Source organism: Vanacampus margaritifer, chromosome 10 (assembly GCF_051991255.1).
Source record: "Vanacampus margaritifer isolate UIUO_Vmar chromosome 10, RoL_Vmar_1.0, whole genome shotgun sequence".
Taxonomy (NCBI): Eukaryota; Metazoa; Chordata; class Actinopteri; order Syngnathiformes; family Syngnathidae; genus Vanacampus; species Vanacampus margaritifer.
The window spans coordinates 23,650,849-23,677,851 of NC_135441.1; the positions used below are offsets into that span (position 1 = coordinate 23,650,849).

The 27,003-nt window shown below is 38.0% G+C and overlaps 1 protein-coding gene across 8 annotated transcripts in view; it reads right to left on the reverse strand.

Annotated features, from left to right (window-relative positions):
- pigg (phosphatidylinositol glycan anchor biosynthesis class G (EMM blood group)) overlaps positions 1-27,003 on the reverse strand; it is a 44,797-nt gene that overhangs the window by 12,389 nt on the left and 5,405 nt on the right. For all 8 annotated transcript variants that reach the window (XR_013295558.1, XR_013295557.1, XR_013295556.1 and 5 more), the window contains 10 exons: positions 25,377-25,583; positions 25,089-25,277; positions 23,488-23,626; positions 21,520-21,732; positions 18,380-18,597; positions 16,864-17,148; positions 15,474-15,859; positions 13,805-13,996; positions 6,884-7,193; positions 3,657-3,820 (listed from right to left, as the gene is read on the reverse strand). Coding sequence is in view for 2 of the 8 variants with exons in the window: in XM_077577880.1 (XP_077434006.1) it covers positions 3,657-3,820; positions 6,884-7,193; positions 13,805-13,996; positions 15,474-15,859; positions 16,864-17,148; positions 18,380-18,597; positions 21,520-21,732; positions 23,488-23,626; positions 25,089-25,277; positions 25,377-25,583 (2,303 nt within the window). In the remaining 6 variants the exon portion in view is untranslated. The remainder of the gene's footprint in view (positions 1-3,656; positions 3,821-6,883; positions 7,194-13,804; positions 13,997-15,473; positions 15,860-16,863; positions 17,149-18,379; positions 18,598-21,519; positions 21,733-23,487; positions 23,627-25,088; positions 25,278-25,376; positions 25,584-27,003) is intronic.

Below are 27,003 nucleotides of genomic sequence, written 5' to 3' on the forward strand. Positions count from 1 at the left end.
TACTTTCAAATAACACTTTTCCATATAAATTTCAAATTGCTTTAAAAATTCACGCCTCCCAGGTTCAAGTGTTCTTTTTATTCATTTATCTGTCAACTACAACTAATACTTTGTAATTTTACCATAATTTATCATTCTATTTACTTATTTACTAAGCATTCAGCTTAGCATTCAGCTATTAGCATTCAGTTTAGCATTCAGGTTAGCATTCCCACGCAATTTCTGTAGAAATTGTACTTGGTCTAGTTTGTAATTGAATTTATTATGCTCATAGTCATTATGATTTCTCAAGTGGAAATTCAAACACACTCTACAGCGGGAGGTTAGACAAAAGAGATGCCTTCTGATTAATATGAATTGTCCTAAAAATTTAATAAATAAATAACGATATCAATGGGTACTAGTTAGCCCCAAGGACAGCATGACTATACAACAACAAAAAATAGCTCAACCAGTGACGGTACACTGTGACTTACAAAGAAGAATGAAAACAGAAGAGTAAGAAGAATGTTAACATTGATCAACCTGCAGGCCGGCAGAAAGAATGCATAGAAAATTTTGAGGGACAAAAAAAAAAAAAGATGACGAATCAATCTTCCTGCTTGATAAAACGTGCACTGGCGTTTAAATGAGGAGATCTGACTAGGCAGAAATCCCAGGTGAGGGGGAGGACACTTCCAGCAGATTCCAAAGAGGGGGAGGGAAGAACTGGAGATGAAGTAGGAGACGTGGGAAGGAGGCCAGTTTGGAGGGAGAAATTCAAACTGATTGTCAGTAAAAATGTCTTATCGTTACATCTAATGCTATCGGCTATATTAGCATTTCTGATATGTGGTATCATCAACTAGAAAGGGCAATCCGATTCAATTAAATTTAGTTTAATCCAATATGGATTAACATACATATATTTACTCATAAATTCACGGGGGAAGGACATTAAAATAATCGGCTACGAAAAGAGCCCTAGTAGCTAAGTATTATTTTGTCTTTCGACTTTTATTAATTTGTCGACTAATATGCTTGTTCACAGCTGGTTACTCTCCGCTGTGACGCACTTTCAGCCAAATTTATGATTGAATCAGCAAAGCACATATTCCGACGTTACGCAACTACTTTTCACGCTAGCTTAGCATCTACTTAGCGTCTCCATCTTCATGTTAATTACTTCTCGTCCTCCTTTTGTGACAATCATATTTGTTTAAAGTGCAGCTTATTCGCCACCGTGGTGATGATTAGTGGACTTACAGGAATGGCTCTGCACTCTGTTTAGCCGTGCTAGCTAGCCAGTTCCGGTTACAAGCTAGCTGGAGGGGTGAATGATAGCGGGGCAGTACCGGAGCAGCAGGTTTTTCCGTAAAAACGATTTTAGGGCAGGATTTTATTATTATTATTATTATTTATTTCATTTCTTTCAACTAAACATTTAACCCATGTACAGCTGTCAGGTCAGACTTTTCTGTACAAAGAGAACTGGACATTTAGATTCCTTGGCAATCTAACAAGGACGGATTATGCCCTGCATTAAGAACAGATAACGAGCGCCGTTGAAAGTCATATATAGCTGCAAGCAGCACCGTGAAACAGGCATGCGGCGGGCGCAGCATTCATTAGAGGCCACAACATGAAAGTGACGGGCCGACCAAACAACATCCTAACGACTGGTGAGGGAGAGCCACAAAGCGTGTGGTGAGGATCGCTTTAACACAGCTGCTAGGCAAATCAATTGTACTGTTAGACTAAATGTAATTTAGTCTCTGCTTGCCTGGTTGTTACAGACGCCCAAGTGAAACAGATCAATGCCAGAGCGCTGCATTTGAATTTATTTCATTTGTGCCTTGTGAGATTCTCTTGTGCTTCCCCAAATTAATTAGTGAAAGCAAGAGAAGGCTGATGTGAGCAAGTGGCTTTAATCCCTGCATGACTTAACATTTTGGTTAGGGAAATGCCTCCATAGCAACAGTTTTGACGACATTACATACATTTTCTAACGAAAGGTAGTCATTTAATCATAATTCCTCCATTTTAATTAGTAAGTAAAGGAGACATTGTTCTAGGGCAGTGGTTAAACGTTTTTCACCAAGTGGCACCATAATTACCTAAATGTGCAGTAAAATGTTCTTTTTTTTCTTTTTCTAAAAAGTATTTACTGAAATGGGCCTAACTACGACGGGGTATTAGGGCCACATATAATAGTTTTTTTTCCAGAAGGAGGGCGGGGGTGGGGGGGTTGGTTGGTAAAATATAGAGACATTTCTTTCTCTCGCAAATTTGCCACTTTATAAACTCCCAAATGTGCCACTTTACAAAGTGGCAAATTTACTACCCTATTTTTCGCACTATAAGGCGCATCGGATTATAAGACGCACTGTCGGTTTTTGACAAAATTAAAGGCTTTTAGGTGTGCCCTATAGTGGGAAAAATACAGATTTTTTTCTCTCTGAAATTTGCCAATTTTAGTTTTTTTCCCCCCTCAGAATATTGCCCCCACCCGCTAAAATATTTATACATGGCCCTAATACGCCGTCGTACCTAACAGATGTACTCTACTAGATTTAGTTTGACAACACTGCTAACATTATCCATAGCAACAGTTTTGACGACATTACATACAATATCTAACAAAAGGTAGTCATTTAATCATAATTCCTCCATTTTAATTAGTAAGTAATGGAGGCATTGTTCTAGGGCAGTGGTTAAACGTTTTTCACCAAGTGGCACCATAATTACCTAAATGTGCATTAAAAAATTTTTTTTTTCTTTTTCTAAAAAGTATTTACTGAAATGGGCCTAACTACGACGGGGTATTAGGGCCACATATAATAGTTTGTTTTCCAGAAGGAGGGACGGGGGGTGGGGGGGTTGGTTGGTAAAATATAGAGACATTTCTTTCTCTCGCAAATTTGCCACTTTATAAACTCCCAAAAGTGGCAAATTTACTACCGTATTTTCCACACTATAAGGCGCATCGGATTATAAGGCGCACTGTCGGTTTTTGAGAAAATTAAAGGCTTTTAGGTGCGCCTTAGTGGGAAAAAATACAGATTTTTTTCTCTCTGAAATTTGCCAATTTTAGTTTTATTCCCCCCTCAGAATATTGCCCCCACCCGCTAAAATATTTATACATGGCCCTAATACGCCGTCGTACCTAACAGATGTACTCTACTAGATTTAGTTTGACAACACTGCTAACATTATGCACCATTTGAACGTTTAATTTGGTGATTATTTTGTATACCACTAGAGGTTGACAGAGAAAAAAAAAACTGCTGTGATCTCATCACATCAGAAACATGTTGCAATATCAGCTAATCTAACAATTTAACATCAACATACTACATTTCACCGTGATCAAATAAAACTGTTCCCAGAGTTCTGTGACCAATATTTTACAATCACAATCTCTTCATGGAATGTTTGCCAAAATCTTTATTGCCCCAAATGAATTTGTGAAGTCTGTATTATTAATGACATATGGATACATTTTAGTGCAACAAAGATAAAGTTAACACGCATAAGATATACTACACTACAGAGCTTATCAGGTTTTGAACAAAGTAGTGGAAAGTACCACCAGATCCATTTTTATGATGCTACACTACACAATCCCAACAGAGCTGACATATAGTTTATAGAGTCCATATGTGGTTAGCACTTACCTGTGTCTCTCTGAGCTGAGGTAACAGATAAGGTGGCAAGCCCAAAGCAGTGGCCCAGCAAACGTGCTGAGGGCTGTTAAGAAGATGGCAAGACCTTTGACGTAGTTGTCTAAACCAATCATCCAGACTGAGATGTCGACAGTTGAAATGTTGTTGGAGTTACCCTGCAAGAGCACGGAACATTTTATTTTAGCATTGCAATAAAAAAACAACAACAACCAAAAAGAGCAACTTGGCAAATAGAAACAAGCAAAAAGGAAATGTTCAAGATGAAATCAAAGAGACTCAGTTTTAATTCAGGGGAACCCCTAAAAAATACTTACAAATAATAAACAAGATGTATAATATATATATTTTTTTTTAAAAAGTCCAAAAATGCAGAACTGTGAATATCCATTGACTGCAGTTTTTAAGTTGTAATATTATCATTTACCACTAGATGGCAGACATGTTTTAGTTGCAGTCTACAATTCTCGACACTACAACTGAGAAGGCCTAATAATAATTTTAACATCAGTTGCTCATGTCTCAGACACGAGCCAATCATAGTTCACCTGTGTTCCGAAGCTGAGCTGTGATTGGTTGCTACCTGAGCAACTGTGACGTCGTTTTCAGGCGACAGCAAATGGTAAAATGGCTGCCCCTTGAGATTCATTAAAAAAAACGGTGGATTTTGCTGCTTAACTCTTTGACTGCCAGACGTTTTCAGAAAAGGGATGCCGTGGGTGCCAGCCCATTTAAGCATTTTTGACTGATCTTTCAAGGTCCACAGAAAATTATGTGTTTGGACTATGGAAACACACATACTACCAAATGAAAGATTGGACTCTCATCTTTCATCAGAAAAAAAAAGTGTTTGTTTCTACCTTATTCCGTTTTTCAGTAATCAACAATAGAAAATGGTTAGTTTCACCTCAGTTTTGAAACAAACGTCTTTTAACGTCTTTGGCACTCCTCCATAGGATTTTACTAAACGTTAATTAACGTTTTTGGCAGTCAAAGAGTTAACTCATATTCCACAAACAATATTAATCAGAATGTTTAGACTAGTGGCATATTGAAAAGAACATTTTGGGGTTGACTTCCCCCTTTAATTTGGCCATTCCTTGTCCATAGAGTCAAATAATGAAGAAGCAGGTTGAAAGAAGGATGAATCAACTTTGTACTTGTTTACGTGCTTAAATGCCTCCGCGATCTTGCCAAAAAAGGTGACGTTTTCTGTGTGATGACATTATCAGTAAGAATGAGCAATCATAGAGTGCGCTACTTAGCAGAAATCCGACGAGGCTCCACTCATGATGACACACTCTTGATGGCCTTGAGAGAATTTCTTCTGCCTGAATTGTGTTATGTGTATTCAAAGAATCGTGACTTGAGATTTTATTATGAGTCACTGTTGTAAGAGAATCATGTTTGGCCACCTTTCACATCACTGTGGTGATTCATATTTTCTACAGACGGTTGCTCAGTTGCAGCGGAATTCTTCCTCATAGGTCGCCGCTCAACATTTGCACAAACTGGCGCATTCCTCAAAATCAAACTTGTATATATATATATATATATGAAAATGTACAATGATACTTGTGATGTTGGCAACTGCAGTTACATATATCTGAATATATCTGGTGGCCCTAATTTAAAGGAAAAGTCCAACCTAAACATTTCTCGACAATAATATGTTATATATGACCTCACTAGTTTAAACATGACATTCAGATTAATATTGCATTTGTAGAATATGAGTTACGCAGCAAAATCCAGCCGTTTTTAGCCATCTCAGCGGGCGGCCATTTTGCCACTTGGCCGTCGACTGAAGATGACATCACAGTTGATCAGGCCCTCTAAGCCCCAATAAGTTAAACCGATAAGGCATTCTTCAAAACACGACACGTTTTTCCACTTAATAAGTTGAAACCCTTGTTAGATGTAGACATCAGAAACTGAAATGGGGTCTTTATTTGTATTCCCGCCTACCCTCAAAAGAATTCCGTGCAATTTTGTTTTTAAGTGCAAGAGACACTCCTAAAGTGTTTACCAAGGATTGAAGTGGATGCTCAAGGCAGAGGAGGCGTTATCATTCACTTCCCATCGCCACCAGCGTGAAGGCCAATCGGAAAAGTTGTTTATTTGACATAAGTATGTTATGCTGTGAGCCTTGAATGCTACCTCAATGCTCAAACACTGAAATAAAAACTGACATTGAGTTAACGCTCACCCAGGGCCAATATTTGCCAGAAACTGTGCACCACCCTTAAGTCAGTGTATTCAATGTGGAAGTCAACCGTACATTTCATGACAATAATATGTTATATGTGACCTCACTAGTCTAAACATGACATTTTGGTTAATAGTGCGTTAGTGGAATATGAGTTATGAAGCAAAATCCAGCTGTTTTTAATTCATCTTAGAGGGCGGACACTTTGCCACTTGCTGTCGACTGAAGATGACATCACAGTTACTCAGGGCTCAGGCAACGGACCAATCACAGCTCACCTGTTTTCTGAAGCTCAACTGTGATTGGTTGTTACCTGAGCAACATTGATGTCATCTTCAGTCGACAGGCCACCCCCTGACATGGATGAAAACGTCTGGATTTTGGGGGGGGGGTTGACTTCCCCTTAACTCTTTGACTGCCAAAAACGTTAAATAACGTTTAGTGAAATCCTATGGAGGAGTGCCAAAGACGTTAAAAGACGTTTGTTTCAAAACAGAGGTGAAACTAACCATTTTCTATTGTTGATTACTCAAAAACGGAATAAGGTAGAAACAAACTTTTTTTTCTGAGGAAAGGTGAGAGTCCAATCTTTCATTTGGTAGTATGTGTGTTTCCATAGTCCAAACACATAATTTTCTGTGGACCTTGAAAGATCAGTCAAAAGATCAGTCAAAATGCTTAAATCGGCTGGCACCCACGGCATCCCTTTTCAGAAAACGTCTGGCAGTCAAAGAGTTAAACAACCAAAATGTAAACACAACCACGATTAAGCCTGAATATATTCAGATTGGAAAACACATAAAAAGAAAAAATTTCTGTCCACAATAGCGAGTTTTTTTTGGGGGGATTTTTAGCATTTCAGATGACTACAACTTTAAAATCCTACAGAGAAAACTGTAGCAGCATCTTAAATGACTCACTAACAAAAATCATACATTACTCAATAAACAGACTTTTTTTCAAGACAATCTTTCAGCTTAACTTGCCATCATTGATGATTTTCATCGCTTACCTGAAAGAAAAAGAAGGCCTGCCCAAACCAGTAGTGCATGATGGTGGTCTGGGCAGCGTCATAGTGGAGCTTCTTCCAGATGAACTGGGCCATGACTGATTGGATGAGCAGACTGCAGCACAACACTGGCAGGTTGTGGGGACGAAACAAGAGTGAAATCAACAAGACCAGGCCGCTGTAAATCTCCCACAGCCCCCTGTTCTTCAATTTGGCATCGGCTGTGACGATTTGCGATCGCAACAGGTCCTTTGTGCCCGTGAAGAGGATTCCCAAAACGAACACGTAGACGAAGCGCGCTTCCACGGTGCCCCTGAAAGAGACAGTGACAGGGGCATTGATTCCAAACTCTGAAGCCATTTTATTTCTAAAACGGTAGTGAATTAAGACAATTTAGTTGACATTAAAACCATAGCATTCACACAAAGGAATACAGTCATTATGGATTTTGATATCCTGGGACTGTAACATACTCTAGTAACGCATCAAACTGGACCTGCGCTTGCTGCTTATTTCATCATCTTTGTTTTAACACCGTAGTCGATAAAATGTTTGAAATTATGTCGTGCCAGTCGATTTTCACCACCATTTTACGCCATTTCACGTTACAGTGAGTCACTTATTATTCAGAATACATTGTGTTACTGTTCCATCCTTTTGGTCGGTACACACCGAGCCAATATCAATAATTTAAGTGGGAGACTGGAAGACAGTATGAATTGCCTGAAGGAAACAGACTTTGTGTCTATCACCGCACTGCACTCTTTTTAAAACTTAAAAGTGGAAGTCAACCCAATTTTTTGGGGGGGAGATAATAATATGTTCTGTGCAGCCCTACTGGTCCAAATACGGTATTCTGGTTAATATTGCGTTAGTGGAACATGAGTTAAGCAGCAAAATCCAGCTGTTTTTATTTATCTCAGGGGACGGCCATTTTGCCACTTGCTGTCGACTGAAGATGACATCAATGTTGCTCAGGTAACAACCAATCACAGCTCAGCTTCAGAAAACAGTTGAGCTGTGATTGGTGATTGCCATTTTGCCACTTGCTGTCGACTGAAGATGACATCAATGTTGCTCAGGTAACAACCAATCACAGCTCAGCTTCAGTAAACAGTTGAGCTGTGATTGGTCGTTCCCTGAGCAACATTGATGTCATCTTTAGTCGACAGCAAGTGGCAAAATGGCCGCCCACTGAGATGGATAAAAAAATTGCTGTATTTTAACCCCCCCAAATGTTTTATGTAGCCCCAGTAGTTTAAATAAAGTATTCTGGTTAATATTGCATTAGTGGAATATGAGTTAAACAGCAAAATCCAGCGTTTTTTTTAATCAATATCGGAAGGTAGCCATTTCGTCTCTTGCGGAGTGAAAATGACATCACAGTTGCTCAGGTAATAACCAATCACAGCCCTGCTTCAGAAAACATGTGTGCTGTGATTGGTTATTGCCTGAGAAATTGTGATGTCGTCTTTAATCGACAGCAAGTCGCAAAATGGCCGCCCCATGAGATGTATTTTTATCCATGGCTGGATTTTGCTTCACAACTCATATTCCAAAAATGTAATATTGATCAGAATGTCATGTTTGGACTAGTGAGGTCACATATAACATATTGTTGTCAAGAAATGTTTAACTCTTTGACTGCCAGACGTTTTCAGAAAAGGGATGCCGTGGGTGCCAGCCGATTTAAGCATTTTTGACTGATCTTTCAAGGTTCACAGAAAATTATGTGTTTGGACTATGGAAACACACATACTACCAAATGAAAGATTGGACTCTCATCTTTCATCAGAAAAAAAAGTTTGTTTCTACCTTATTCCGCTTTTCAGTAATCAACAATAGAAAATGGTTAGTTTCCCCTCGGTTTTGAAAAAAACGTATTTTAACGTCTTTGGCACTCCTCCATAGGATTTTACTAAACGTTATTTAACGTTTTTGGCAGTCAAAGAGTTAAGGTTGACTTCCACTTTAAAACTTAAGTGGTGGTAAAAGCTAGTCGTTAAATGATTTAAACCGTATTAACAAAAAGCTAATAACTTGCAATCAACATGGTTATTTTCAAACTTCCTAACCGTAAAGCTGCAAAAGTACCACAGCATAATGGCAGACCCTAAAGGAGTTGAGCAAGCAATAGAAATGTATTATTAATCAGTGTGTTTTATGGAACCTGTTACAGAGAAAAGGGGGCAAAGCAATACACTTCATATAGTTCTCTTTATTATTCATAACTCTCCCAACAATATGGCGGATATTGCAGTCATCATTAATGAATACGGTGCAAAAGTAGTGAATTGGCGAGGTCAGTGACAGATTTGAGCTGCTGGATTTACTTAACTGGAATCGAAATCATATTACTAACAATAAATCATCCGACTTATCTCTTGATGACTCTGTTGCCGGGCTCCCTTACGGCTCCATCCATCCCGTTTCTATACCGTGCTGAAGCCTTTCCCAGCTGACCAAAAGGTGAACGGGAGGGTAAACCCTGGACGGAGTGCCCACAAATAGCGGTCTCGACAGTTATGAAGTGTAATTTATTTTCAAGGCACTGTGGTAAAAAGTCATTACCGGTAGTAAATGTGCATTTGTTGATTTGGTCGTGCATTTGGTCGTCCTTTTTTTTTTTTTTTCTTCCTCGTATACTGCCCAGACTACGTCCGTAAGAATTTATAGTTTGCTCACGTGCCATTTAGAAAGTGAGGAAGTTCCAACATCGGACTGTGCAACACATATCAAACTCAAGATAAAATCGGTATGAGAAGTTTTGAACACTGAGGAAAAGCAGGTTTGACATTGCTCAGGGGCTGTCACATTATCCCAATTTTCTTCTACTCCTCATGTCAGTTATATGCATCAAATAAATTGCCTTGTAAACCAGGAACATTTCAAAAAGTCTGATATTTTTTAAGGTTATTAAAGTCACCACTGCATGACAAGGCGAATCAATCTAACATCGTATGGTGTTAATAGTAGCAACAGAGGACACAAAAAAAATTACCTTAAGGTAAGGAGCAAAGTGGCTGTCAGGATTTTATGTTACCTTGGAAACAAGCGCTGATGTGGTTAAGAAAGCTAAGACTGTGGCCAATCCCCTCATGTTTTAAATGCCCTCTTCATAAATCACCTGGACAAAGCCTAACACGCTCAGTAAATCAGCCCAACATCCAACTCACGGCTAAAGGGAGAGTGGGAAAAAGCATTCACAATACACACACACAAAAAAAAAAATAGAAATAAGTAACATAAAATCACTTGAATGTTTGTTTCCAGGCCAAATCCTTTTTCGCAGACTGCTCTTGCTAAAAACATTTGCATTTGTTTTCCTTGTCTGCATGTCTAGTTTACAGTGTTTGGAAATTGACACACTCTAAAAAATGATGGATTAAAAAATAAATAATTAATCATTTGGCCCAACTTTCTGGGTTGTTTAGTACAAAACGACCCAATTTTATGACCCAAGTAAAGGATCTGAAAAAATGCCACTAGAGATTTTCTACATGAATAAAAAGAACAAAAAAATTGCTAGCACATCTTCAACGACTCAAGGTAGACCAATGGCTCAAAAAATTATTTTGTTCAACATTAAAAAAAAATTATTTCATTTATATAATTCTTTTTTCTTTTTTTTTTAATGATGAAAGGGGGCAGAAATTATTTGGTGTTGTACTGTGAAGCCAATTTTATTTGGATGTATATCAAGTAAACTATTTTGGAAAAAATAATGACAAACTAGTTTCAAGTTTAGGATACAATATTTGTTGATTACTCCAGACATAACAAATCAACATGGTTTCTGACAGAAATTTGGTTCCCGCAGTCTTGTTTGGCTTCGTGAGGCCGCATACGTTATTGATCAAAGGGCAAAGGACGGCGAGGATGAAGGACAAAATGAGGGCCATATTGGACAACTCCTCTCAGCCTCTCTGCGATGAGCAGTGACAGATGGGAAGCTTGTTTAGTCAGCGCATCATTCCAACCAGGAGCAGAGCTGAGCGCTTCAGGCACTCCTTTGTGCCCACTGCCATCGCACTGCACAACAGCAGTGTGGGCCACAACTAGTCACTGCATTCCCCTCGTCACCAATATGAATTGACATCACAGAATCGATGCCAATTGTATATCGTAAAGTCATTGTATAAAACTGTTTCGTCTCAGCATGCGTTTTAAATTCTATGTATTTATTGTTATTAACTCTTTGACTGCCAGACGTTTTCAGAAACGGGTTGTCCCCCGTGCCAGCCGATTTTAAGCATTTTGACTGATCTTTCAAGGTCCATAGAAAATTATGTGTTTGGACTATGGAAACACACGTACTACCAAATGAACGATAGGACTCTCATCTTCCATCAGAAAAAAAAAGTTTGTTTCTACCTTATTCCGTTCTTCAGTAATCAACAATAGAAAATGGTTAGTTTCACCTCTGTTTTGAAACAAACGTCTTTTAACGTCTTTGGCAATCCTCCATAGGATTTTACTAAACGTTATTTAACGTTTTTGGCAGTCAAAGAGTTAATTTTTAAGCAATCCGATGTGTGCTGCTGTGTAACAAACTTACTTAAGCATTACCTTTAGGGGCAGGAAAATGTACCGTTTTCTGCAGGTATCAGAAAGTCAAATTTAATACTTTTTAATGCAAATTTCAATACAACTTAAAACTAATTTTATGCCCACGTCGCACTACATATACACACATTTACATAAATGAATACTGTTTTAGAGCCGTCAGTCGATTACAATTTTCAATCATTAATAATTGCTTGATTTCCATAGTTAACTTGCGATTAATGGCAAATTAATTGCATGATTTCCATCGTTAACTTGCAATTAATCACACATTAATCGCACTTTATACTTGTTGAAAACATACAATAAAATATTTTATTGTTTATTTTTTCATACTTTTTAATTAACATAAAGCTGGAGAAATATGGTTAGGCTACCAAATACAAATGAGGTTGGTTGTATATTTTTGTAGACTGATATAGTATTTTTTATAGTAAGTAATTCAGTTATTTCAAGTAAAGAAAAATATACAAAAAATTAAAAGGAGTGTTTAACTGATTCAGATTTGTGTTATTGACATTTTTTTTGCCAGGAGGCGGCACTCGTGTTTCATGTTAGATGTTGGTGACAGGAACAGTACATTTCTCTTTTCCAATTCAAAGCAATTGGTATATGGAACATGAAGCAACTCTTGTACTACAAGCCAAGTTGTTCATTGCAAATTACAACTAGTCACCAGCCCAAACAAATAGATTTAAAAAAAAAAAAATCACATTTATTATTTCTAAATTGTGTTATAGTGTCGCCTTTGCCCAATGTTGTATGCGAAATAAAGCATGAACATTGTAATTGTATATAAAATGTTCAATTCAATGCCTTTAAATGTAATTTTTAATGACCTGCGGAAACCTTGTGTACAATGCCAATGACAGATCCTAGGCAGAGCAGCAAGAGCCACCGTGTGTGTGTGTGTGTGTGTTTCTATGTGTACAGGGTTCACAGGTGTCTCAAGATGGGTTTGAATATATTTCCATTTTTAAGCATTGATCTGTATGCATGGATATATTTGAACTGGAAACAAGCACAGCAGTCCTGTACAAGATGAAATGATTCATGTGTTGCGCAGGTGTGAACTACAAACACACATCCAATACACAGATGAAACAAATACAAAAAGGTCTGGGGGGGGGGGGGGTTGTTTAAGAAGAAAACAGCCCTTCAAATTCTAAGATGACAGTGAATGTAACACCAAACCATTGCTTTGATGGTGACCAAGTTACTAATGCTGGTTGAGGTCTGATAAAAAAAAACTAGGGGATGCGTTAGCTGTCAACATGTCAATCGTACAGTTTGTTAAAGGCATCTGTTTCCTGCATTGCCTCATTCGGGTGTCCTTTTTATGGATGGGGGTGAGAGGTTGAGCTTTTAATTAGGTGAGCAAGGGGAAAGAGACTGCCAAGGAGGATAAGAAAGGTTATGAGAGGTCAGGCAACTATATAGTAATAGTTGTTTCCAGATGTGGTCAACTAGACGAGATGAAATCTTGTGAAAACTGCACACGTTATTTTTAAAAAGATTAAGTAGGCAATCTACAGGGATGTGATTTGACCAAAGTGAAATTATCTGAAAATTTAGCCGGGGGTCTGGGGGCCGCCGGCCCCCCGGAGCTCATGGGTTTTCCGTGTTTTTAAGTACTTTCAATGCACTCACATGACAAAGAAATAGACAAAACAACAGCATAAATTTTCAATGTATATTAAACTATCCCATATAAAATGGCAGTTTTAGTCAACTCAAAATCAGTCACATTCAAAAACATTGGACTGCCTTTGCTTTTAAAAACTGTCACTGAGAATATCATCATATTTAACTAATGTGATTACTAAGTTAACACATAAATAATGTTGAAGAGTTCAAATTTCATGAACAAATAATTGTATCATGACCAAATAAAAAAGTAACTCATATTAGAACATACCACAAATGTCTTTGTTATAGCAGAAGATGTTATCTGTCGGAGTCATGTGCATACACAATGAACTACTAAAAAACAAAAACAAAAAAAAAACGGAAATTTTAAATTTTTATTTTTGGAGATAAAAAAAGCGGAATTCCGCGAATTAGCGGAAAAATCACATCCCTGAATCTACTAACTTATATCTACTGTATCTATCTATTGCACTGACTAAATGACATTAGATAAGATGAATATGAGACCCAAGGTCAGCTTTATTGTCTACTGTTCAGTGTATTATTTGAATCAGTTTTTATGACAGCATTAAGAAACTCAGAAAAGGTGAAATTGGTCGGTTCAAGTGTGATGCGGAATGGACTGAAATCATTCAATGGGCATAGGATGGAATTTTTCTTTCAATGTCATGAGCAATGGTCATGCTCAAGTGGGTCAAAGAAACTTACTTGGACATACTCTGACCGGAGTGTTGCCAGGGAAACAAGACATTGCCGACAGCTGCCCGGTAGCTGTAGACCCCCAAAAGTCCAAGAGCGAGTGCGACCTTGGACACCGACGAGCATCGTCTTTGAATCAGGAAGTAGATGAAAACCAAACAGAGAGCGGACAGCAGGGACAGGACCACTTGGTGCTCAGGTCTAGAAAGAGAAAAAGATAAAAGCTTTTGCGTTTTCCAAACTACTATTGTTTTCCAAACGTTAAAAAAATAAAATAAAATGACTAAGCTACCACCATTTTGATTGAATTAAATTGAGTTCTATTCATCAAAACTGAATGATGAATAGAACTACTGAGCTTGAAGGAGGAAACGGGTCAATGTTACTTTTCAGTTTAAAGGATACACATATAAATGGTTCACTGAATTTAAAGCGATTGGGCAATAGTGCACTTTTGATATATCTAGAAAGAACAGACAAAGCATAAAGTAAGACAGCCGAGAAGAAGTCTTGTTTTGTAGTTGAATCGCAGGGACAGCAGAGCAGTTAACTACTGTGAGTCAAAATGCAAACGTAGATCTCATTATCCGAGCAACAGGCAGTGCAGGTAGGAGTAAAGATAGACGGGGAAAAGGTCAGAATCCATATCTTCATTGGACAGTGGCATGAATGTTAAAGAAGGAGTCACAATGCAATGAAGTGCTGAGTGAATATTAATCAGTCGTCATCCCTAGAAGCTAAAAATAAAAATACACAACAGCTTTTTACTAACAGGAATCATAGACTTTGATGTTTTAATTTTTTTTTTGAAGAAAATGCAAGCCTGCGACCCAAGTGAGAATAAGCGGTTCGGAAAAAAATGGACAGAAAAATTATTTTATAGTAAGGGAGAGGGGGAGAGGCAGAGGGGGAGGCAGAAAGAGAGAGACGGGGGAGAGAGCGAGGGAATGAGAGAGAAAGGAAAAAGAAGAGAAGAGAAGGAGAAAAAGAGGGAAAGATAAAAGTGAGTGAGGGAGGAAGAAACAGAGGGAGGGTAATTGAGAGGGATGAGAAAGAGGGTGGAAAAGAAAGGGAGAGGGAAAAGAGAGAGAGGGAGGTTAGAGAAAGAGGTAGAAAGAGGGAGCGAAAGAGCGTGAGAGAGAAGGAATGCAACGGAGAGAGGGAGAGAGAGAAAGGTGAGGTAGTGAGCGAGAAAGTGAGATAGAGAGAGGGCCATTGAAGAGGAGAGAAAAGAGAGAAAGCGATCAAAATGGAGGGAGAGTGGGGAGAAAAAGAGGGGCATGAGAGAGAGAAAAAGGGAAAGAGGGAGAAAGACAGAGAGAAAGATATAAGGGAGGAAGAAACAGAGAGAGGGTAATTGAGAGGGAGCGGGAGAAGGGCAAGAGAGAAAGAGGGAGGGAAAGAAAGGGAAAGGGAGAAGAGAGAGAAAGAGAAGGTGAGGAAGAGACAAAAGGTGAGGGAAGGAGGGAGAAAAGCGGGAAAGAGAAAGAGAGAATGGGAGGTAGAAAGAGGGAGAGAAAGGTAAATGTGAGAGAGGGAGACGGGGAGAGGGCGAGGGAGGGAGAAAGAAACAGAGGGTGGGTAATTAAGAGGGTCGAGAGAGAAAGAGGCATGGAAAGAAAGAAAGGGAGAGGGCTCTCCATTTATGATTTCATATTTGACTCTTGGGCAATCCCACCTGTTAAGCCAATGGCCCACATCAGAAAGATGAGCCCACTGCACGCCCGTCTGGTTGAGGGAGCGCAGCGGTCGACAGCAGAGCAGGACAAAAAGCGGCGTGGCTAAAGCTAGCCACTTCTCCGAGTCCCTCTCTCCCTTCCGGTTGTCTTTAAGCGGGAGGACAAACTCTTCGTCATCGCTTCCCTGGCCGCGCTTCTCCCTGAAGTACTTGCGACACACGTCCTGGAAGACTGCAAGGCACAGGGTGCTGAGCAGGAAGTACCAAGTTTGATGCTCCTCTTCTATGAAGCTGCTGGAGCCCAAACTGACGGTGTGACCTGCCGTGCCCACCAGCAGAAAAACGTCCAAATCTGACAGAGACCACTCATTGGACTTCAACGATGGCTGGGAAAAGGAAAATGACAATCGTGAGACAGTTGAAGCAAATGATTGACTCTAGAAAGAACTTATTTGATATGCGCCACTGGAAAGTTCCTTTCGTTGTTTTTTCATTCCACTTTTTGCTGTATTTGCAAGTTCGCAGAAGGGAAATGAGACGTGACCTTTAAAGATATACTATAACGAGGAGAGGGATGCTGCAACAAAAGATTTATTAGACCAATTGAAAGAAGTGACCTCAAAGTTTTACCCTTCAAAATAATGCCCAGTAGCATCCTACAGGTTCCTTGTAGTTAAATTTGAAAAAGTAAGTAAAAAAGAAACCATCTTGAAATAGTCCTCCCAATCGGCTGTAAAATAGATTTCAAAATTCTGCTCCTGGTCTATGAATCACTGAATGGTTTGGGTCCTGAATACATTTAATAAATGCTGATTGAAAATGAATCCAGTAGGGCAGATTTGGGTCAATTAGTCGAACCCAGAGTTCAAAGTAAACAAGGTGAAGCTGCATTTAGCTGTTATGCTGCACACAAATGGAATAAGCTGCCAACAGAAGTGAAGTCCTGCCTCGACATTATTGAACATCTCTAATTATTTTTAATTGACAAATTGTGATTCGGTAACTGGTTTGATGCACAACATTTCAGAATATAGGCATGAATGTTGATCATTGCTTTCCAAAGTTTTTTTTTTGTTGAACAAAAATTAATTAGAGAAATCGGTTATCTTTTACTTTTGTGGATCAGAAATTCAGACCATTATTGAACAATTTTAAATTAAAAGGTACCCAAACGATTCATCAATAATCTAAAATAATCTCTTAATTTTATAATCGATTAGTTGTCGAATAATCGTTGCACCTCTAGACAGTACTAAACTGAATTATTTTAGTTTCCTAGATTGAGCGCAACCATACATTCCATTCTCATCCAATAATTACTTTTAAATTTAAACATCTGTACATTTCAAAAGTAGGCTCCAGTGTTCCAAACATTAAGTGCCCAACTCACCTTCCCGTACAACTTCAGCCCGAGGGGGAGTCGTCTTGTCATCATGGAGAGTAGCAAAAGAGACATGGCTGAAGTGAAGGCGATAGCAGCAAATACGAGAACCCAGGAGAGGCTGCAGAAGTAGCAGGAGCTTTGGGTAGATGTGCACACCAGAACATGCACAGACGCAAGCAGCAGGCACAGGAGGTAAAAGGGCAACGAGAGCAGGACCGAGATGACTGGAAGGTCCACAGCCGCCGAGCGGCTCAGGGCTTCGGGCATTGCCAGCAGTAAGAGCAACAGCAGCTTGGAGAGAACAGTAAAAAAATTAGAATGAATAATGGACGGGTACAATAATTACATCTGAATGAGTGTCATTATAAAGTTATTCAATTAATATTTTACGCAGGTATTCTGTATGCTCTAGCATAAAAACACATTAAAAAAAAACATAAATACGTTTTTGGGCCCATGGTAATTAAAATAGAATGTATTTATATGTTTTTGGGAGCAAATGAGTTAGTTATACACAAAATATCTTCTTACTGCTGCAAATGGCTAAATGAGTCAAGTATCCCTTGCAAATTAAATAAATAAATGGTGCCACAGGGTACGAGTTAGCCCAAGGACAACATGAGTAGCCCACAGGTCTGTTCTAAAAGTAGCTGGCCAATGTTGGGACACGGTGAATTACTAAGATTTAAAACAGAATGTTAACATTTAGTTATTTATAGGGGTGTCAAAAGTAGCGTGTTAATTTTGAGTTGATTTAAAGTATCTTTAACGCCACAATTTTTTTTTTAACACGATTAATGACCACCCCTTACTTGGAAAGCCAGTACTTGGGTAATTCCAGTTGCAACGCAGCAGACACCGCCATGTCAAAATTTTGCAGTACTAAACTTAATAATAATGCATATATTTGTGGAGACTGGGGTCAAGCTGTATTTTATAATTTTGAAAATGTGCAGAATTTCACAGGTTACTTCACCCCTAATAGGAAAAACATAATGAGCTGAGCTGTCACCGTCTTACAAATGCAATTATGCTATCTAGTGGCAGAAAAAAGACCTCAACACAAATCAATATCACACTTTTTTTTTTCAATTTTATGAATTATTATGAAATTACTGCATCAATGACTAAAAGATGCAGCCACATTTCTATTTGTTTCACATTTTTTCCCACTTATATGTTAATAAGAGTATGAAAACTTAGAAAAAAATATTTCATTTAACATTTTATTGTACATTTAGAACAGATGTAAATTTTGCAATTAATCGTGAGTTAACTTTTGAAGTCATGACGGGTCCACCAATCAGTAGCGGGCATTTGCAAAGCCAAATTTTCATTTGCCACTGAGTGATATCATTATACCGTCACAATCTAATAATCAGCCCATGCCTACTCTTAAGTCAAGGTAGCACTCTTTAAGGTTCAATACCAGAATCAACCAATGGCATTCCCTTACATGACACTGATTGATTAAAAAAAAAATTATTATTATTATTTTTTTTTTTAAATCCTTAGTTCTTACCTGAAATACAAAGATCATTCCAGCAATCATGGAGTACATGTCGTACTTGCCCTGCTGTTTACTGAGGACTGAGCTCATGGAGGACAGGGCCTCCGAGTACTGCTTCAGGACCTTCTTGCCCATGTTGGCCAAGACCTCTGACGGGTTGCCATCCAGGTAGCGCTTCATCCAGCTCCCGTGCGCTTTCTCTGCCACGCGGTACTGTTCAAAGCTTGCCTCTGGATCAGGGAAAAGGCAGCATGTTATATACGACTGATTTGATGAGTCATGCAAAATCTGAATTGATTTAAAAATAAATAAATAAATCACTGAGTGAGCTGAAATTGCACCGAATTGTCCAAAACATGTTGAAGTTCAAAATGTCATCGTGCAAAATTTCAAAATTATTATTGTCATTATTATATGAGCGAAACAATTTTTTATAGTACACATGGGTAAAAATGTCCGAATTTTGGCCAGTTGACGTTTGATGAGTGAATATTCCAATCTGAGTGTGTTTTTTATATACAGTATATACACAGATAATAGTTAGTTGTGCTCCTAGGACAATATTGCTTTTATTGTCCATAGAGGGCATCAAAAACAAAAATTAATAAAAACTATTTATGTATGGATAGGTCTGATGCCAATAAAATTTTGAGTGGTCGCAAGTAAAAAAAAACATTCAGAAATGACTTAGATATTACACGTCCAATAGTGAGCCACATTTTGGCTAATTTGACTTATGTGTCGTAAAAATATTTTTACGTTACGAGGTTAAATAATCCCATGGGAGAATTACATTTCTCAGTGGTGCTTTTGAGGTCCATTCAAGGGCACAGTGAAGTAGTAATTTAATCTAGATGGCTGCATTAATGAATACTCATGCTCTCCCAAAAATATAACACACAGCACCTCGGCAGCAAAGATGGTGATAAATGGTGACTGGGGATTTGCCAGACAGAGGGGTTGCGAGAAATATTACAACCTTAAGCCACAGGCATGAATCATACGATATCGATATGCCCGGCTCACGTTTCATCAGGCTCAAAGTACAGGAAATAGTTAATAGCCCGTCAAATATGCCTCAGGTTAAAGGCACAAGAAAAACAATAAGAATCTGGAAATTGTAATTATAACTTTTGCCTCACTGCTCCTATGAATACATCTAATTAAGAAATGTTATTTTACCTATTTAAAGTTGTTTTTCACCCCAGCCAGTCAATGCTGACCCTAACAAGCTACTTAATAAACATCTCAGGTGCAACTCCCAACAGTGACAACTCGAGATTTAATATTAGCTGTGTGGAAAACAGAAAAAAAAAAAAAAATCAACATCCAGAAGTAGCTCTGCTGAAATAATTTCCCTCTCATCTCATCACCATGGAAACCTTAGACTAAAATAGAGAGTACAAATGTCAGTCTGTCTCTTGTGTCTGTCCGTCTAATAGGGAGAAGGTGCAAATTCCAAACAGGAAGGGCAAGACGTAAAATGTTCCTCCTCTTTCAATATTCTGGTAGTAATGGTCAGATTTAGTCATCAGTTTTTGAACGGTTATCGTTATTATATTATTTTACCTGCTGCATCTATTGCATCTTATCATTCATTACAGCAGTGAGAGTGAAGGACAAACACAGCGATAGTGAAGAGACGTGGGAGAACGGCTGTCAGGTGGCTGAAGTTGCAAACGGGCAACAACCCACAAAAGATGAAATATTTAAGGAAATCTTTGTTGCCGCACAACCTTTGTGAATTGAAATCTCTGGTTTTGTTCAAGCCCGTAGTAATGTCTGTATAACAAGTCGATTGATTTATTTGTCCTCGAATAACACCATGTTATGTTTTTGCTGCACTTCTCCAGCTCCCCTTTTGGGCACATTCATGGGAGGAGAATACAAATATGTGCTGCTGCAACATCTGAATGGGTCATGTATCTCCACCAGATTGAATAACTTTGTTTACAAAGGCATGTCATTAGACAGAAATGAAATTCACAGCAAAATTAGGCAATAGATGAAATAACTAGTGATAGACTGATATGTTTTTTTCGGGGCTGTAGTCAAGGAGGCCGATAACCGATATTTCAAGTTGATATTTTATTTGCCGTAAAAACTAATTAGCACCAGAATTAAAAAATAAAAATAAAAAATACTTTGTAGAAATACCATTAAGCCTGTTTGCACTTTGAAGTTTTTTTTTTTAACTTATAAAGAAAAGACCGCTTTGCTTAAAAATTATAAAAAAATTTAGGGAACTGTCAGGGTCATCAGAATGTGTTAAGCTAAATTAAAAACGAAGCAAGTAAAGAGCGCCCTAAAGTTCTACTGTAAATAAAATTTTCCAAAATTTCAGCATAATTCTTAATTAATTTTTTTTATAATAAAACGTATAGGGAGTTCCCAGTGTCATCATCATCTTTTAAAAAGTTGAAATTTAAATAATACACAAGTGATACGTTACCTGTTTCTCACTGAGCAAAAAATGCAATGCGAACGTAGCTAATGGGTTTTTTCGTCAGGGTTCTTTGCAGACAGTCAAAAATTGTCTGAACAATTTTTTTTCAACAAGTAAAAACTGTCTGCGAACACCTTCCAAATCCTGATGAAAATCCAAAATTGGCTACGTTCGCAAGCCTTCTACAACTCAGTGAGATACCAGCTGTATATTATTTTTCAAAACGGCAAATAAAAACAAATGAATTTTCCAACAGCATGGTGATCTATTATGTCACGTTTTTAGGGACTTGGCCAAGCAAGGAGAAGGTGGGCAGACGACAACATGCTCAGTGGCATGGAAATAAACAATTGCATGCCAAAATAGCAAAATTAAACATGCAATTGGTTGCAACTGGAGTCCAGTCATCACTTGAAAGTGGCTCTGGATCTTTGCCCAGCCTAGTACCCAATCAGTGGGCGGAGAACCTCAGTGTTGGGCCAATTATGAAAATGAGTTGTGTAACAGTAGAGAGGAGGTTCAGAACGGCTCTCTGACATAATCAGAAATTGGCAGAAAGAATACGACTCACTTGATTGTTGCATTTCACTTTTATAGGTGGACAGACAGACCCAACTATTTGTTTACCGACACACATTTTCCTAATTATGCCCCAGCAATGGGCATTGTTGGCCATCCCAATTAAGCCACCGGATTTGTCATTTACCTTTCTCGTAGTCGGGAATGTTGTCTTTGAGCAGGCAGCTTAGCCGGTGGCCGTTGAGATGCAGATAGCGCAGCTGGTCCCGAAGCGAAGATTCTTCGAAAACACTCGCAATGGCACAGCCCACGCTGTTCTGTGGTATGGGCAGGCCCAGAGACATGGCCAGGGTTGGAGTCAGGTCAACCTGCTCGATTGTATTAGGCCTCTCCATCCCATCTGACATCACGGGCAGAAAAAAAAAAGTTATTCGATTTATTCAGCCTCATACCTGAAAATGTTACTACATCTAAAACAAAGTAAATTGACTGCATTAGCCTTTATCATCATCTATGTTTGTTATTGTATTAAAGGGGAAGTCAACATGACATTTCTTGAACTGCAGGATTTTGTTACTTAACTCATATTCCACTAGTGCAATATTAACTCTTTGACTGCCAGACGTTTTCAGAAAAGGGATGCCGTGGGTGCCAGCCGATTTAAGCATTTTGACTGATCTTTCAAGGTCCACAAAAAAATATGTGTTTGGACTATGGAAACACACATACTACCAAATGAAAGATTGGACTCTCATCTTTCATCAGAAAAAAAAGTTTGTTTCTACCTTATTCCGTTTTTCAGTAATCAACAATAGAAAATGGTTAGTTTCACCTCTGTTTTGAAACAAACGTCTTTTAACGTCTTTGGCACTCCTCCATAGAATTTTACTAAACGTTATTTAACGTTTTTAGCAGTCAAAGAGTTAGCCTGAATACCGTATATTTAGACTAGTGGGGCTGCATAGAACATAATATTGTCAATAATTTTTTTTGTTTGGGGGGGGGGGGACTTCCCCTTTAATAAGTGCTAACATTTTCTATCAATTTGTTTAGAGGAAATCATAATTTTCTACTAATGACAAAAATTTAAAAGTTGGAGTCTGTCACTCGCAGCCATTTTCACTGAAGCAACCCCCTTCACTCCCGGCTGTTTTACTGGATTTTGACTGATTTTGCAAGGCCCACAGAATATTATGTTCTATTGCTATAAAAACATGGCACCTTCCAAAAGAAAGATTAAAGTATCTTCTTTCATCAGGGGGGGAAAAAAAAGTATATTTCTATGCGTTTCCATTTTGAAGCAATTAGCATTAGAATATAGCTAAATTTTGTCATTATTCACAAGTCTGTTGAAAACAGTGGGAAAAACAGCTTGCTGCAACATGGCCCTGGTTGATCTCTTATACTCTGCTGCCACCTGTTGGCCGTTTTTGTAATAACTACCATTGCTTTAAGCCGCCTCTTTAGGTCAGAGGCTGAATCAACACCTTTTGTATGCTCTAGTTTAAAACAAAAACGTTTAAATACATTTTTGGGACCATGCCAATATTTAAAATTGAACGTGTTTATACGTTTTTGGGAGCAAATGAGTTAAGTAATATTATAACATTTTTTGTCACAATTACCAAAGGGAGCATTTATACATTGTCTAGTCAAAAAGGGACAGACTAGTCGCTAAAATCCAAATAATTAATGAAACCTTTTTATTGACGGCACATGCCCGTTCTTACATTCATTTCTACGTGACTCACAGCAACATTTACTTTGAATTGGTGAGCCTACATGGATTCACAGCTACTTGCAGCAGAGTGGCTGATGGAGGGAGAGCTGATGTGTCATAACTCACTGAATGCTGATTCATGGATGAAAGCACTACAGTCGACAATGCGTGCACTGGAGAGCTACCAATAATTCCAGAGGTTAACTCTTCAACATAAGCAACTAATTGTGGCGACTTTTTTTTACTGGCCAAAAAACATGCCAAAAGAGAATACATATATTTAAAGTTGATTACATGTTTACTTGATGTAGACATCTGGAAGAGAATAAAATGTGTTTTGACTTCAATTAATTAATAAATGACAACATTCTGTGTTGCATCCAGCAATGGAGGTCAGCAGCGCTTGAAACAAAACCCAAGACGGATCCTGTTTACCTTTCCTCTTGAAGGCCGGGCTTATGAGCACCAGGGGCGTATTGATTTCTGGTTCTGAGGAGGCTCCGTGGCTACCGGATTCTGCACTCCCGTGGTCTGCACATAGAATCAGCAGATAGGGCAAAGAACCTTCTGCCTCCTGCGATTTATGAAAAACATCACATTTAATGGACAGAATTCTCAAAGCCCCAGGATTAAAAAAAAAACAAAAACAAAAAAAACACACACAAAAACAACAATGTTGATGATCCCTCCCCTGAGAACAACCATGACGACTTACAAAAACAACAACAAAATCAATTATTTTCATTTGTGCACAGCACTTAGGTCGACTGTGTAATTTTTAAAGTGCTTTATAAAAAATGTTGCATTGGACTGGAATTCAAGTTAACCTATGTTCTCTTTTCTAGAGACAGACCGATATGATTATTTCAGGGCCGATACCGAAGTCAAGGAGGGCGATAACCGATATTTGTAGCCGATATCATTTTCAGTTAAAAAAAAATAAAAGGGGGGGGGCTATTATTGGCGTATTTTATTTTTTTTTAATACAATTGCCAATTAATACAATCTTAACTTTGTTGTAATGTCTTAAAGCATTAATGCGTATTAAACAAATTTTCATACTTTTACATACATTTCATACACTTAATTTTAAATCCCCCCCCAAAAAAAAATTCAGGGAGCTCTCAAGGTTATAACCACGTCTTAAAAAGTTAAATGGAAACTTAAACAAGCAAATACCATAGCTTTTTTCCCCAAAATTAAAAAAAAAATCCTGACATCTTGAAACTTTGTCAAACAAAAACAAAAGGTTTAGAAGGTTCCCAGGGTCAGCAGCATCTCTTATAAAGTTAACTGAAAAAAAGGGGAAAATAAATACATAATAAGGTTAACTGAAAATTTAAATAAATAGTCCCTGAGATTAAAATGTTTTTAGCGTTTCCTTTTATCGGTCGTCAGATTTAAAAAAATAAATAAAATAAAATAAAATAAAATAAAACATAAAGGCCGATACCGATATTCGTCAAACTGCCCAACATCTGTGCTTTTATCCCTACTCTTTTCATTCTCAAGTATATACATTTATGTACTTTACTTGCATTACACTGTAAATAACTAATCACGGCACAGCTTCACAAAAGAGGTGAGCTGTGACTGGTCGTCACCTGTGCCGTGAGCATCTGTGATGTCATTTTAAGTCAACAGCAAGTGGCAAAATGGCCACCTTCCGACTTTGATCAAATAAAAATGGTTACATTTTGCTGCTTAACTTATACTCCAAATGCAATATTAATCAAAATACCATGTTTGGACTAGTGGGGCAGCATCAAACATATCGTGAAGAACATTTTTGGCTTGGCGTTAAGATATTACAACTTGCAACATAAGTTGACATATTTTGTCCATATTACAGTACTGAGAAATTGTTCCCACTAAAACAATCTTTATCATTTTCCTTTTATTTCTTTAGCGAGGCCTCGATTTAGAGATTCTAACATCCTCATTTAGTTATAGGGCCCACTTTGACTACTCCCATTTATTTTGATAAACGAAAGAGTTTACATTGCGGAAAACATTAGTAACAGCATCACTTTCACCTTTGAAACGAGGGAACTGTGGATCTTCTTCAGAACATCATCCATCTCTAACAGTTTGAGCTGAATCAAAGGACTGTACGGTCCACTGATATGCCCAATCTTGTCAAGGCCAAGGTAGTGAAGGATCAGAATGTCCCAGTCATCTCTCTTGAGCGTGCTATCCAAGTGGCGGGTCACGTTGTTGTCAGCCTGCATGAAACGCCATGACAAGATAAAAAAAATTTCAAACAGCACAATGATAAGCTGACACGTTTGCCAAATTCATCTCATGATCAGTGACGAACTTACCTCAATGTGGTCATTCAAAAAGTCAACTACGCCATCGTGCTCCATGAAGTGTTTGGGGAAGAGGCGCAACCATGTCCAGTCTCCATAGAAGATCATTTTTTTCCCTGCTGTCTTGGCTTGCCAAATAAGATTATCTTCCAATAAGGATGGGGAATTGAGATTCATCACAAATTCAACAAATGCCGGGATACTGCCGGTGGTAAGAGCCTGGAGAGGGATATGTTGTTGTCATTATCTTCAGAAAAAACTAAAATAACAGTGTTTCATGATGCTGTACAACCAAACACTTGCATCATGTAAATGCAACTAATTGGGACTAATTGTTAGGACTAAGCGGAAATGTTTTATTCATATTAAAAAAGTCATGAGACGATTTCCTTTATTTTGCATCACACAGAAATTCCCACAATACCAAACGTTCTTTTTTGCCACAAATAAAGAAAGACACAAGCGACCAACAAACTATCATGGGAGCAGTACAAAAGCCGTAATACTGAGTACAGCCTAAAATGACAGCTGCTGAACAAATACTGTATCGATGTCCTATGACTTGCCTGTCGTCCATTTTGTGATATATTTTTTTTTAAAAATCCTAGTTAATCACATGACTTCAATAATTAACTCACGATTAATCACACATTTTATAGCTCAATTTATATCTAAATTTATAATAAAGTGTACAATATTTTTTTTCAAAATTTTCATACTCTTGTTAACATAAAACTGGGAAGAAAGGTTAATCTAATAGAAATATGGTTGCATTTTTTTAGTCATTGATTCAGTAATTTCATAACAATCCATAAAAAAAAAATTACAATTAAAAATAGGTACTGTACTGTAAAAAAACAAAACGTGTGACATTGATTTGTGTTGGTCACACCAGTCCCCATAAATATATGCATTATTATTTATGAACACTTTTATTTTGTTAAATTCTCAATGCACATTGATTGTAAAGTGACGCCGCTTTACTGCAAGCCATAGCCGCTCTGAATAAGATAGATAGATAGATAGATAGATAGATAGATAGATAGATAGCGTTATCAAAGAAAACCGAAGTTTCCGACACTGTGAAAGTACCCTGAATGCACCATTTTGTTTGCGTAGCATTAGCAACTAGCAAGTGTGTAGCGCATGTCATTCTGGTTATTCTGTTGTCCCTAAGTGTCCTTTATGCTGTTTAATGACGTTGATGTTGGAGTTAACTGTAAAACTACACACACACACAACGATAAGAATTACATCCAATGTATATTTAAATACAAAACATGCTAAAAATACAAAACATCGCTAGCCTAGGGCGAATGCTAGAAGTTAGCATCAACTTTGGGAGTGTTTTTCCTTCAAATAACGAATATCCACTTACAAATCATGTGGGAACACATACCCACAGGTAAGATAACACTTCACAAAGACTCAAATTCTTCCCAATGTGTGAAAAACTAGTTATTTTAATAAAATTCAATCGCAACTTTCTTCTGTACTCACTTTAAGTGTGTACAACATGGATGCACGGCGCCACATTGCCCCCAAGAAGCAAAAAATATGTATATTTTATGCATTGAATATATATTTTTAAATCATCGGTAGATTAATCGGTAATCTGTATTTTTTTCTGAAAAAAATT